Consider the following 14,455-nt stretch of genomic DNA (forward strand, 5'->3'; position numbering starts at 1 on the left):
GTTGCGTCGATAGGCGCTGGGTCAGGAGTCCGTGATGATTCACCAGGGTACAGATGCGATGGCGGTGGGAAAACGGGCAAGTTGGAGACTGGAAGTGCGCGCCAGGGCAGAAAGGGAAAGGGAAGGATGCAGAATGTTCAAGGAATTGAACGGCAAGTATCAGATGCCGTTGGAAAGGCGTTGCGGAGCTTTGAAGCTCAAGCCCGGATTGGGATTTCTTTTTTAGAGTTCCGGGGCTTAGGTAGGGGGGCTTGAGTGGACAGAAAGGAGGATGGATGGCTGAGCTTTCTCTATATCAGTGTCTCTGAGTGCTTCATAGCGGACAGGCACACGGACGGGAATTGATGTCAGGAACTGAAACGGACGAGGAACAGGAGCTCTACGAATTTGCGTGGGCCAAGCAAGGTGTGTCGGTGTTGGGTGCTTCCTACGTTAGCTCGTCTTACTCTCAGAGATCTGTGGTTCGGCACCGTTGGGACGAATGGCTAAAGCTTTCCGGCACAGCTACCCACGGGAGCTCGGATCAGCTCTGATGGGCCTCGTAGTGGGGTGAAGCAGCTGAAAGCCCCATAATTCAACAGCTAGATAGCCTACCGAGTTAGTGTAGATGTCACAGCAGCTGTGCACCTCGGCATCTCTCCCTGGCATTGCATTCAATGTCTGCCCGGACCGGCTTCGTCATGGCACGCCGGATCCAGCTGACGCCCTACCGGATGCGCATCGAGAACTCGTCTTGCCTCATTCGTTAAGAAATCAACCAAGCCTTGCAACAGCGAGATTTTATATCACGTAATCCGCCGATGAGTAAAGAGCTCGGCCGTTTCGGTGCAGACCTGATCCCGCTGGAATGGCGCAGATTGAGTCGGTGTAAACCCCCGTGAGTGAACGAGAGCGGTCTGATGTCGGTTCAGCGCCACCTTGGCGATGGGAACACCGCGGGCCCCCCGTAGGGTCCGCGCCCCACTCCACGTGCGTGAGCTCAGCCGATTCGCCAGGCCCAGTCTCGTCTCTCCCGTTTGGTACAGCCACCTCACGCGACCTGAAAAAATATGGTCGGCGCAACCCCATGTCCGAACATCGACCTCTTCGATCCCGTCTCGATCCCTGGGATGGTTGATTGTTATGTGGTAGTAATAGGAACCGAGGCTCGCGATGCTGAACTACAAAAGCTTGCTGGCCCCATCAAGGAGCTATACTAGGCAGGACGGCAATTTGGACACGCCGGGGGGCTCGCATGGGTCGTCGAGAAACAGACACAGGCGCAATGGCCAAACGCGCCGTCGCGTTCGCCCACGATCCCATACCCCGGGGTCCCATGATTTGCACATTCCACGATTGCCCAGCTTCTGGGGCGCTAGGGGCGCAACGTTTGTGGTTTGACACATTACCCCGCCATTCCGCCGCGGCAAAGCTTGGGGAGCTAAAACATTTGCATCTGGGAATGCTTCCAGAAGAGCCTCCCTCCTATGAGCTTTTTTGTCCAATGCAGCGGGATGGATATCGTGGCTCCACACTGCAATTAGAGTCATGCAGGGACGGCATCAAGCGTAGCAAATCACATGGAACCCGAGAGACGCAGCATCCGCATCAGTGACGAGGAAAGGAGCCAATCCCATTTGACTCTGTACTTCTACATACGGCCGCGCTGTCCCGTGGGATGCAGCTATTCCAGGCCAGACATGCCCATTTCGCTCGCTCAAACCGAAACGCCGTCCTCAACAGAGAAGTCGCCTCCTGAAGCCCGTAGGCTGAGGTCGCTCCCAACGCGTGCCCAGGCCGAAACCCACGGCTTCCAAACGAGTGGTTCTTCCCCCTATTTTCCCAAAGGGGGGGTTTGTGTCGTGCCAGAAGAAAAAGGAAATCAAAAAAGTCCAAAACGCCATGCCCATCCGGTCCGTAAACGAAGGAAATAAAACCAGTTCTTTTCTTCTTGCTCGTCTGCCCGTATCGAAAATTCGTCTGAAGCTAGTCATAATCGTGGGGTGAGAGCATAAAAATGTTCCAATTGGCCCGACCTCCCAAGAGGACACACTGTGGTGTCGTCAAAAAGAGGCAGAGCGGATGAGGGGGGGGTTCTGGGGTATATCGTGGAAAGTGAAATGCAGGGTGGCAGACTCCGTCTGCCCATGTCATGAAGAAGGAAACTGTCTCATTCATGCTGGAACCAGGTGTGTCTGTCTATCGTGTTGTGTGATAGTCTGAGATATGCGTCATTGTCATCGGCGTGGGTGTAGGCAGGTAGGCTAGGTGCCCCCTGTTGGAGAGAAGGTCCCTCCCTTATTGACTGGCTCCATTGAGACAAAAGACGACAAAAGGTCCAGCGAAGACGAGGACAGAGTCCCTCGCCGTGCTGCCCCAGCTTAGCCATTCATCGCTTTGCCACGTTGTTGTGGAGTCGCAGAATTCTAGTCCGGAACCACAGGACGAAGCTCGTCCAGGCGCCCTGCGTCTTGCGCTTGGCAGTCTGGGAGCGTCGGGGTCCTTCAAACATGACCTCGTCGGCCACGGGCGCTTGACCCTGGTCGGTGCTCTCGTAGTTGCGGCTGGCGAATCCAACATCTCCATCAGCTCCCATGGCCAGCTTCTCAGCATCGGGCGCTGTCTTCTTGCGGCTGATGGAGGGCCGGATAATGTCGCTTGAGCTGTTGCGGGCGCTGTGGGTAAAGCTTTGCTTGCGCGCCGCGTCCTTTGCATCTCTCCTGGCCTTGGCCTGGGTGTCCCTTTGCTCCCTCTCATGGCGCTGGGCTTCCTTGATGTCAGCACGCTCCCGCTTGCGCATGTCCTCTTTGTCTCGCTTGGCCTCCTTTATGCGCTCCTTCTCCTCCCAGCGGCGACGCTCCTGTCGGATGCGCTCCTGGTGGTAGTTGGAGTCAAGCTCGGAACGAGAGCGAAGGCGAAAGCCCTCCAGAGAGGTGCGCAGGGGAGACATGGCGGTTACTGATGTGGAAGGAGATGATGATGATAACGGGGAGAGCACAGGCGCTGTGTTGGGCGCGGTGGAATCTGATATTCTGCCAGAGAGGTTGATATCAGAATGGCTAGAGACGTGCACGAGGCGTGACGAGGCTGCGTTGGAATTTGTACGGCTGGTATTGATGCGCAGTGAAGGGGGACCGGTGTTGTTGATATCGGATAGTGAAGAGGTACGACTGGCTAATGAAGGCCGTCGCGGGTAAGAGGAGGGATTGCTGGTGGTCGGGATGGACGACGTTGTCGCGTTGTAATTGCTGCGATGGTGTAGATATATTTGGTCCAACAGGTCGTCGTCGTCTTCAGTAATTGTCGGGGAGTAGTCGCGCGGTCCTGGTGCGCTGGCCGAGTTGGCTTGGTCGATGCTGGCAAGTGAATTGGCGTACGAGAGCGGCGGCGTCGAGGTGCGAGGCGTCTGCTGGAAAGGGTGGACGAAGCTGCCGTTCCGGTGGCCACTGCCACTGGTTGCAACACTGATGTGGGAGGTGCCACTGGTCGACCGGGCATGGGAAAATTTGCTCCTTCCGTTGTTGCTGTTGTTGTGGTTGAGGTCGGTGGCCGAGATGCTGAAGCTGACGTCCCTGCCTCCGAACGACCCTTCCCTCTCTCTCCCCAGGCTGCCTCCATAGTTGCCAAACGATGTCTGCTCATTCCACCCACGATCCAGATCCAGAGAGTTCTTCTCCGAATGCGACAGTTTTTTGAGTATCGGCTTCACCACCGGTTTGCTGCGCGATTTCGACAGCTTTCCTGGGCCAGCGCCCGTCACATCCGTGTACGAAGCCATCGCGACGTCCTACAAGAGGCTGCACCGTTTCTCTTTCTTCTCTTGCCTGCCCTACGCTCTACAGTCGTCTGCGTACCGTTTGTCCGGTTGCAGCCGCGTGGTGTCAGGCTTGACGCTTCAAGCCTTTCTCGGCCAACTGGTGATGGCGATGGCAGACTGCCAGACCAGAAGGGATCCGCCACCATGCAGGCCGGGCCGCAGACCGCTCCCCAGTCTCAGAGACGCCTCTCTAACAGCGACTGTGATCACCGGACCAGACTCATGGATTGAGCAATGGAGAGGTGCGAAACGACGACGAAGGTGGCGGCAGCGGCGACAACGGCTACAATGGATCGATGCCAGAGACGACTGTCTGTGGTAGTGACAGTGAGCAACTTAAATCCGCGAGGACGAAGAAGCGGCGGTCATGTCATTCAACATACGGTGAGAGTTGGACCCAGATGGGAGGGGGGAGCGAGATGAGCGGCGCCGGGGGGGTTATCTAATGGGTGAGATGAAAGGTGGGAGCGGCAGGCTGACGCAGCGGAATGGGCGGAGTCCCCAGGCGGATGGGATGGGATGGGACGGGACGGGATAGGATGGGCGATGGAGAAGAGTGTGTGGCGGTCGTCTCGGCCTGCTTCACCTTGTCGTTTTCAGCAGACACTGCCCACGGCGGTGGACTGGATCGCTGACTGCAAGCCCAGTCGGCATAACCCGAGTGCAAAGTCGGCAGTACCGTCGTCGCTCTCTTGACCTGCTGTGTCGCGTGCAAATTTCGGTACCCCAGCGATGGACGACAACGACCCCGGCGGAGAAACAAGATGAGGGGAGGGAAAACGAGAACGGGGAAACGAGACACAAAGACAGCCCAAGCAGTTGTACAAGGGCCAGCGTCCGCATCGGCAGACAACACTGAGCCCAGGCCACCGCCAAAAGTGCGCCGAGTATCCGCAACCCGCTTGGCTACGCCTGATTCAGCCTCATTCCTTTCCCGACTGGCATGGAGCACGTGGGGGAAAACCAAGAAATGCGCCCGGTGAAGGATCGAGGGAGACCGAGCAGAAACGAGACTTTGGCAGAGAAAATGAGGGGGTAACCCTTCTAGAGCGGAAGCAATAATGTGGCGTCTGGAACCTTTGGCCGCAGGTTTTAAGGTTGCGGGCTCTCAGTACAGGCTCAGACGGGTTGATGTTCCAAGGTTGCTTTCGGCATGTCTGGTCCCAAGAGCCGTCCAGCTTTCCTCTCTATTACTCTGGCCGACTGCGCTGGGTTTGTTTACAAGCAATGTTGCTTTGTTGATGTTGCGGCTTTTTTCAAGGGTCTACCCCCGAACAGGCGTTACCCGTGAGGTGAGAGAAAAGGCGGGCTCATGGATCTCAGGTGGCCGAATGAGAGGCCTGAAGAGCTGAGACTGGAGATTGGAGAATTCAAAACTAACGAATAATATCTGGGTCCGGGCCGGGGGGTCGACGGAGTGGAACAGACGGGGATTCGACGTCGCCGAATGTGAAGAAGCAGTGCAAAGCGAAGCCGTGCAAGCAATGGTGGGAGGGGCTACGCCGGGCGCGCTGAATTGCGGTGGAGGCACGGCATTGGCATGGGCATTGGCATGGGCTGCCTCTGCTGAGTTCTGGACGCGTGACCTACATACGCGAACGAGCCCATCGCCCAGTATCCGTACGCACCGCACACACACATACGCACGCGCGCGCGCACGCAGACGCAAGGCAAGCACTGCGTCTGGCGATCCCACGTTCCCTTACGCCCAGCCAAGGCCGAGGCAGTAATAGAACTGCGGCAAAAAACCAAAACAAAAAATCAAATCAAATAAAACGGTCTGAGATTGATGGGATGGAATGGGATGGGATGCACGCGGCAGGCTGAAAAACAGAAGACCCAGTTGTTTCCACGCTGAGGGCCCTGCTTTACCAACTGGCTTCTTACGCACACAGGCACAACCTTACACAGATGTGAGAGTGCCACGGAACGGTATGGCATGTTACCCTCGCTCGGGTTGCCCTGCTTCGCGTCAGTCTCATCTAAACACGTCAACTCGCCGATTGCAATTTCCAAGTCACCAGTGACGAAGCCAGAGATGACCTTCCAAGGTTCTTCTGTTTGCGGTTGCAAGGCACAAGAGCCCAGGCTGTCACCGACATGAACAAAAGGCGAGAAGACAAACAAGACACAGTCCGGCTGGGGCCTCTTTTGACCCCATCCCTCTCGGATTGAAACAATGCTGCATCAAGCTAAAAGCCTCCAGTCTGCGAATGAAAACCCGCCAAATCCCTTGTCCCGGCATCCATCCCCAGCCCCCTCCATCCTGTCCACTCACCGTCTGCCGCCTATTCCCAGTTGGGTGCCCAGTTGGACGAATGTCATCCCCCATGCGATCGAGGACGAACTGAGCGAGGAGGGAGGAACGGGCACATTTTCCTTCCTCTGACAGCGAATCACAACAGTCTTCAACCACCGCCCACCATCCGCAAACACAAAGTGAATCAATCCAACATGAATCTCCGGCCCGAATCCCAGGCTCGCCCACCCACACGGTCCTGCATCCTTCAAGATGACGCTTTCTTTCCTCCAATCAGCAAGGTCAAATACCTCACCCAAAACAGGAATAAACTTACCTCGTGTGTGCATTATATTTAACTGTCAACGCCAACGGCCTCATGAAGAAAGCCAAATTCTCAGCGAGCAATGAATTCTCCAGGGAACCCAACCCGGTCTAAAGGGCATAATTCGATGACAATCGCGCCGTGCAACACCTCCCCGTCATGGTAAGCCAGAGACATCAACACGGCGGCCCGAGGCTCGTCGTCGTCATCGCAAGCTATCCAAATGTGGCCTTGGCTATTGGTTATTCAGGTGATGCCTTCTATCCGTCGCCATCAATGACGATTCAGGGACCCGCATACGTTTTGCGCCAACCTAGCCTAACTTGCTGCTGCTGCTGCTGCTGCTGCTGCTGCCGCCGCCACCATCAGCAATAACGACTCCAACCACTTCCTGCTTTGCCTCCTCCCGACAGCTCAGTCTCCTCTCTGACAGGCTGCTTCCCCGCACCGTGTGCTAACTCGCAGTTTCCCGAATCAAGTCTCTCAGCCATCCCAACAAGGTGAGGTGACAGAAAGGTCTAGTCCGGCATAGCAACGCACCGCCACCAACCACTGCTCGGACTCGCTGGCCCGACTACCCCGCCACCAGAGCGCCTTGCAGATTCACGGCAAATCCTTTTGGTGATTACTAGACCTGGCCGCCCGGTCTCCGTGTATCATGTCGTTGGAAGGGGCCTTGAAAACTGGGCTGCTCCCTGCATTATGACGAGAGGCTTCATTGATTCTCGTGTGGCTTCATTCATGACATCGCTTGTCATGTATACACAAATGCCTTATACAATGAAAGAGGCGCCCATGACATTATCCCAGACAGCAGTAGGTGAGGCGAAGAAACGAGGCCTACCAGTCCCGTGGCTCTATCCCTCACTACTCGCCTTGCTGGCTCAAAACACGGCCCGGATTGTCCCACTTTCTTCCGACCCGGCCCCTCTCCTCGACTAACGCCCATCTGAACTCAATCTGGAGTCGCATCTTGAACCATGTTTCGACCACTGCACAGATTTGCGACCAGCCAGCTCATGCAAGCCCGGGCTCAGAGGGGCCAAGACTCAGACCTCAGCCAAACTTCCTTCTATCAGGATGTTATGGCTCATGCTCATAAAGCGGATGGTCTAGCGAACTTTTAGAGCAATCCGGGGTAGGTTGCACCGACCACTACCACAAGACTTTTATAGTAGTGGCATGCAGCAAGCAAGCAGCATACACAGCAGCCATAATCCCTTTATCTTCTGTGCTTCTTGGCTGCTTCAAACCCCGCTCCTCCCCTCTTTCTGAATTACCTTTCTGGTTGGTATCCGCATATTGACGTGTGTGCGTACGGGAACTATTGCTTGCGCATAGCGAGGCCAAAAATAGACCAGCCCGACCCAAAAGCTACCTTCCCGTTCCTAAACCCGGTCTCCGTTCCCTCGCCAGCCTGTTGATACCTGCCAATACTGGAAACTGTGCTGGCTGACTGGCTTCATCGTGCGACAACATCAGATCAAACTACCTTTGACGCTTAATTCTACATCACGGAAAGTTCGTCGGAATCATCTTTCTGCGACGGAGTGACACTTGGGCCACAGGCACTTGCCCGTAGTACGACTTCATAGAAAAAGGCGCATTGACACAATAGCTGCTATCTAAGGACACCTGCTTTGATGGTACCAACTTTGGGACTTGGTCTTGGTTGAATCGACTGAGCCACTGAGTGTCCTTTGCTTTGGTTGGCATTGCCGCTGCCGCCGCTAGCTGGCCCGGGTGGTCAGAGTTTATACCGGTTGGCATGAATGACCAAATAGCTTGCCTCGAGTATGTTGACTCTTTGAGGAAACACTTCTCCCCGGACAACGGCAGATCCGCTCGTCAGTCAGTTACGACGAGAGTATATCATGAGATTCTGAGATTCCGTAGCCTGTGTTAACAGACAAACGGGGTTGCTCCGCTAGCCTCTCCAGCCGCAGCTCCCCCGGCAATCGCGGCTCCTTTTCAAACGCATCCTCGCTTGATTCATATGCCGGGCAATACTATGCAGTGCCAAACACAACGGGGATAGGCGATGGTATCTGGCTTCGTCAGCAAAGCTTATTTGCCGATTCCAAAGCCTTCTTCCGCTCAGATAGCTCTCAATCTGCCGTAGCAGAACGAGGTGCTACTCTGCCAGCATCGGCGGTCACAGTTCTAACGGGATTCGTAGCATTACTCAAGAAGCATGTCAGTGTTTGATCCACAGGAATCGTCAAACCACAAGTGTTCATGCGGCACCACGGTATACTTCTCTAGTCACAAACAAACGTCGCCTTGAACCCAATGGCCTCGTGAAACGTCACACCTGCTCTAGACTCTTTCTTTCCTTACTCCAATTGGTCTGCCCCCGGTTTACCCCGGGTATGTCGGTCGTCGGTCTGCCAATGTTGCTGAAGAATGATGACATGGCCAAAGTTTTGTCATGTGCTTGTGGAGGGGTGTGGGCGAGAAGAAAGCGCAGCGTGTACTGTTTTTCGGCGATCCATCCATCCTTCGTAAAGAGCAAGCAAAACTTGACGAGGAGACTAGTAGGACAATAACAGGTCGAAACCCTTACACTCCATTGTCATCGCTCCTTTCGATGGTAACGACTAAATACCGATGCCCACATTATTGCTAGCTGTTTGAGGACAGCACCGCCCATCTGCCCATGTGGTTTTTGGAGCCAGGCCGCCATCTAATCTCGCAAGGATATGGAGGCATACATCAACCCAGCAGCCCAGCATAACTCTCCGCGCGAGTTTATGGTTTGCCACTCTCCCTCCAACCGCGTCATAGTAACAAAGACGTTTTCAATGTCGTCTCTAGTTGGCAGGTTTTATCAACGCCTTGCTTGGTTTCCATCTCCATTTTGGCCATGCTTGGATTTGTGTGCGCCTTCTCATGGCGGTTAAACATAGAGTTGGACAAGAACGACCAAAGGCTCACCTCCACGTCTCGTCTTGCTTGGTCTCGGGACACAGTGCCCTTCGTAGGGTTTTCAGGCCCGTCAACCAGGAATCAGCAGGGTTGCTGGAATTACATGTTGGGCACCCAGGGTGCCCAGGGCCAGGCCGACGAAATACCTTAGGCTGGGCTGAAGTCTCTTCGCACATCAAAACTCCATCGACAGCGGCTAACTGAGTCAGATGTTCAAAGTCGTTGCCGCTCCCGGCTCAAGACACGCGACGAGCCGCGAGCCGCGAGCCAACCGAGTCGCATCTCCCTCCACGGGCCTTGCAACCCTCGCGGCTATCAGCAATACGCCACGGTTCATCAACCACACTTAGACAAAGCTTGCTAGGACATCATCCGCTGATCGAAGGCCACCTCCTGTCTTTGCCACCTCGTCTAAATGAAGCTTTCGTGTGCCAGTGCCATGTTCATGCCGATCCCAGGCAGAGAGGGCTGACATGTCTGGTCCCGCATTTTTCTCTCACGTTCCACTTCATTTGTTCGAGTAAATGTTTCAGCTGCACAAGAGCCGCAATCCGTCAACACTGGTTCCGGGACTGCCCTTGAGGACACTTGCCCAGCAAGTGATGGCGGTGTCTCTTCGCCGTATGACAATGCTGATGTTTCTGTCAGTGAGTTTTGTTGAGTAGGTTTTTGAGCCGTTTTTATTTTCTTTTGCTGAGCATGTCGGCTCCTTTTGTTATACGCGTCTATGATCTGTTGTCTGTCATTAGAGGTACGCAATGTTCCGAAGGTGGTATTTGCTCCATTTATTTCGTCTCTTCTTAAAGGACTATCCTCACCCAGTAGCCACATATACCATAACCGGCTGAACGCGAACAACGATGATACTCGCTCCTCGACTAGCCTGGCCTCCCAGTGAGCCGGACATACCTCACCTGTTGTGTCATTCTGCTCCGCAGACCAGCTGGATAACAGCCAAACTTCGGCAGGAGGAGCCAGTGGGAACCCGTGGCAGCAATAGCGCAGTGCCGGACGCAGTTGCGAAAACGCCCAGTGTAATGGAAAACACAGCCACTCGCTGGAATATCTGACCATTTGAGGGATCGTCAGATTCGTAACTCTAGACGTGGGAAAAAGGTACTCCTGAGGTAGTCTCATGTATCTTCCCACTTGTCTTGGGCATCATGGCCGCAGGTCTAGATCGTTGTCCCGGAGTCCACGGCGTGTTGCCCGCTTTATCAGGCCAAAACGGGCAAGCACATCGGAGATTCGGGGTCGACTGTCCTAGGCTTCACCACTGGCCATCGTGAGAATCAGTCTTGGATGCGGGGAAGGTGGCGAGTATGGATAGATTCGGAGATGATCATGGGTGCAATCCTGAGATGAACAGGGCCCGAGAGAGCGTGAAGAAGCTAGTTAGGAAATAGAAGTGCGCCGGGTCACTTGACGATTATCCCATGCTCTCGATAAGCCTTGGTACCAGCTGCCAATCCATCTTGTCGTGCCTTCAGGACACAAATCACCGCAGTCCCATGACCATCATTCCTTGGGCCGCAGGATAGATCATGGCAGACGAGGAGGCGATTTCTGCGAGGTGTACCAAATCATCTTTGCTTGATAAAAGAAACGCCTTGTGTGGCGGCTTGACTCACCCGAGGCCAATAGATCGCGCCCCTCAGAGTCCTAGCTGAAGCCATACCAGCCCTGCATTGTGGTACTGGCATCGCCACTATTGCAGTTGAAACATAGTGTATCTTGAGCGTGTCTCTTGCGCCCTCTTTCCTGTCACGGCGAAAACGAAAGGCTCGTAGAAGCCAGCGAGAGTGTTTAAAGGCAAGACGACCGTAACACAGCTCTAGGAACAAAGTGTCCGATCGGCCTCAGCAGACATGCCGTACAATGGCACATATGTCATCTTGCATGGTAATCAATGCGCCTCTTAACTTGAGCATTCCCTAAACCAGCCAAGAACTGGGCATTTCGGCATACGGATAATTCTGCGCAGCCAACAGAATTCCTTACATTTGTGCGAGGGTTTGGCCCTGGTTACCGTGTCGCTGCGTGAGCAACAGCGTTGGCAGAAGCATCTTCGGGCACACGCCGTCGTATGAGTGAAGCACTCAGATCTCGGAATTGTTGAGGATCTTTCTGGGCCCAAGTGCTCAAGAGACCTTTTGAAAACGTCGGGAGGAGCAAAGACGACAGCTCATCTTCACGACTGCCAAATGGACGAGGTCGCATCGACCCTTGGACCTTGCACCCTGTGAGACATGCATTAGAGATTGGACAACTCACAACGCTGCGATAAATGGACCATGTACGTTCTGGCGCAGCAAGTAACTGAGTTCATTATGACAAAGCGGAGGTAGAATGGAGGGGGGGATTCCTCACAGGAGCGTTTCCTTGGCCTCTGCATGTCTACCTACAACACCTGTGTGGCCCGTCAGGTACGCTTGGGACCTGCAATAGCATTTTATCCAGCCAAACAATGGTGTGACTGCATGAGACTGGGAGGATGAATGCGCATCATTCAAGATCGACCACTCCGGAAAGTGCTTTCCTGCTTCCCCGGGACACGCTTCCCGCACGTTTCCACCCTTACCACCATGCGCTGTCATCTGGGCCCGGATCCATCCCAGGCCGCGTGGGTGTATAGACCATCCAAATGAGGAAGTGAGGCCTGTCCAGCTTCCCACGAGAACGACGTCGCAAGCACACTCTGCGGCGCCCAAGAAACTGGGGCCTGACGTACGATGACGGAGAAACGGTAAAACAGAATCACATAAGCCGCGGGGGTCAACCGGCTGGGCAGATGTGACGGAATGAGACGGTTGCCGCCAGAAACGTAGACTGCGAAATGTCAGCGTCAGCAATACAATTACAAGGATTACATGGTTCTCTATCACTCAAGGACCAACCAATGACCCCAAGACAGTCACAATACTTAATGAATACTACGAAACCCAATGCTCTGGGTAAGGTCGAGATGGGGAGTAGGGGCTCAAGATGAAGACATTGTGTCAGTTGAAGGAGCATAACTCAGCCTTCCTGGAGGGCACTCTCAGAGCATCAGGCCACAGGCATCCGGCAGCTTGGGAGCGGCTGGGGCGTCTCTTGACGAGGAAAAGGGGTGTTCTAGGCTCCCCGACCTCGCTTCTTGGCCCTGATGTTGACGAATGCCGGCTTGCAGCGCGTCGGGCCTGCCGGCGCAACTTGCCCGCAGTTCCGATGTTGGCAACCAGAACGGTTGGCTGCACTGCAGGCCGGTATCAGCGATGGCAAGCAAGCCTTAACAGTCAAGTATATTACACTGCATAGTGCAGGGACCTGGTACTGTGGAGTCGACGAACAGCTGAAATGTGAGGAGTTCGTACTAGTACTGATACCCCCTTGGTCTCGGTCGCATCAGATCGCGATCTGATCAGGCCATGGGATGGCACTGAGCCCCCAGGAACTCTCCTTCGCAGAGACTGGGCATCATCTCGTAGCCTTGATCACCCTGTTCGTCGTCATGGCTCGAGCTGCATTATTGAGAGCCTATACGAGAAGACTATCAGCATGTTGGGTTACAGACACGAAGCACGCATATGGAACACGGACGGCACCTGCGACTATACCGTCAATACTTGACAGCTCACAAAGTGACAGAAACCATTCTGTCTGAGTCTGGAATGGAGCCGTCAGGTAGTAGTTTGATAGTGTGCATACTCATGCCGCGATACCATGCAGAGTTTTCCAAGTGGGCTCAAGCTTCAATCCTGTGCTTCTTGAGAGTGCATGTGGGCATAGGCAACACAGTGGACCCTGAAGAAACATCCGACGGAGCAGAACGAGGAGTGAGTGTGTGTCACCTCCCTCCACCCAACTACCTCCACCAACGAATCCCGACGCGGGCTTGTCCGTCTCAAATCAAGGCCATTCGCAGTGCCTTCCCTCATGAAAAGAATGCCGAGCTTCCTGGCACGAGGAAGGAAACATCGTCCATATGTGTAGTATTGCAGAGTGCGGAGCTTTGGAAAGCGTAGGCTTCAGTGACGGACGGCGTTCTTGAGAGGTTGCGGAATGCGTGTGGATGATTTTGGAATCCCTGAGGTTTGGTGCTCGCTTGACGCCCCTACTCCGTGCTTAGGTCCGTGTGTCATCCGAACCGGGCGGCGGCCGTAGCATTCTTCAAGCACGCCTGGAGGAGTACATACATAGATTGTATCCGAAGAAAGCTAAAACATCCTGGGGAGATCCCTGGTCATTTGCCCCGGAGTATCAGTCGCGATTTGCGCTCTAAATAGACCAGGGAAGAAGACGATCTTCTGCCCCCAGGCATAATGTCTCCATGAGCTTCGACCCTTGGAAGTTAGGATCTGATGATGAAGATGAAGATGCGTATAATAGAACATTCAAGGACTATCGGGCCTTTTTCATAATACGTTTATCCACGACCTCAAGGCATGCCTCGAACACGACAGAGACGATGCTGCATGGACTGTTCCAAGATTATCGTGGTCTCGGCATTCCGGCCTGGGAGAGCGGGAAAGAAGACCTATTGTCCGGAGGTACCAAACAGATGCAAGTAGTCGTCGATTCTCTGGGTCTTTTTCATCGCCGGGGGGCGTGTGCCCTGTTGCAGAAAAGAGCCTGGCCGTCGTGCGGAGGGGGAGAGATAGCGAGGCTGGGCTGGCGGGCGATTCCAGAGGGAGAGGGGGGCTGAATGCATGTACTGATGTAGGTACCCTGGTAGACAGCGTGATCCTAGGTCTTGAAGACGGTGGTCCCGCTTACGTCGGCTCGGCCTTGAGGCGTGCGGACTGCGGGAGCGTTGGTGAGGAGCACGTCCCGCAATCAGCCGGAATCGCAGGCTACTCACCCGCACAACGGAGCCATGACTCGTCGTGGCCACTAAGCTCCAAGTTGTTTACATGACGATTTTTTGTGTCAAGATATGCGCAGTTGAAGCGGGCTATCTGCATGTTGGATCGAATCATTGCCGTGCAAAGAGCCAATGTGGTTCGTCGTATACCAGTAGAAGCGGGCAAGTCATTGAAGGCGGCACTGCAGACAGGTCTCGGCAGTGAAATAACGGTTCTGGTTGAGAAGCCGCCGCTCTGTGATGTGCATCCGCTTGTGTCCCCAAATCAGCAGAAGACGACGGAAAGTCAAAGATTTGGACGCTACGTCGTGTCTATTCATGCTT

At 54.5% G+C, this 14,455-nt stretch overlaps 1 protein-coding gene across 1 annotated transcript; it reads right to left on the reverse strand.

Moving 5' to 3' along the window:
* Positions 1-2,368: 2,368 nt before the first annotated feature.
* EsH8_VII_000815 (uncharacterized protein) lies at positions 2,369-3,757 on the reverse strand (the record flags this gene model as incomplete). Its single annotated transcript, XM_083270948.1, has 1 exon — positions 2,369-3,757. The coding sequence occupies one exon, from the start codon at positions 3,755-3,757 to the stop codon at positions 2,369-2,371; it is 1,389 nt and encodes a 462-aa protein (XP_083128505.1).
* Positions 3,758-14,455: the final 10,698 nt, after the last annotated feature.

The sequence above is a fragment of the Colletotrichum jinshuiense genome, chromosome 7 (assembly GCF_051148585.1).
Source record: "Colletotrichum jinshuiense chromosome 7, complete sequence".
Classification (NCBI taxonomy): Eukaryota; Fungi; Ascomycota; class Sordariomycetes; order Glomerellales; family Glomerellaceae; genus Colletotrichum; species Colletotrichum jinshuiense.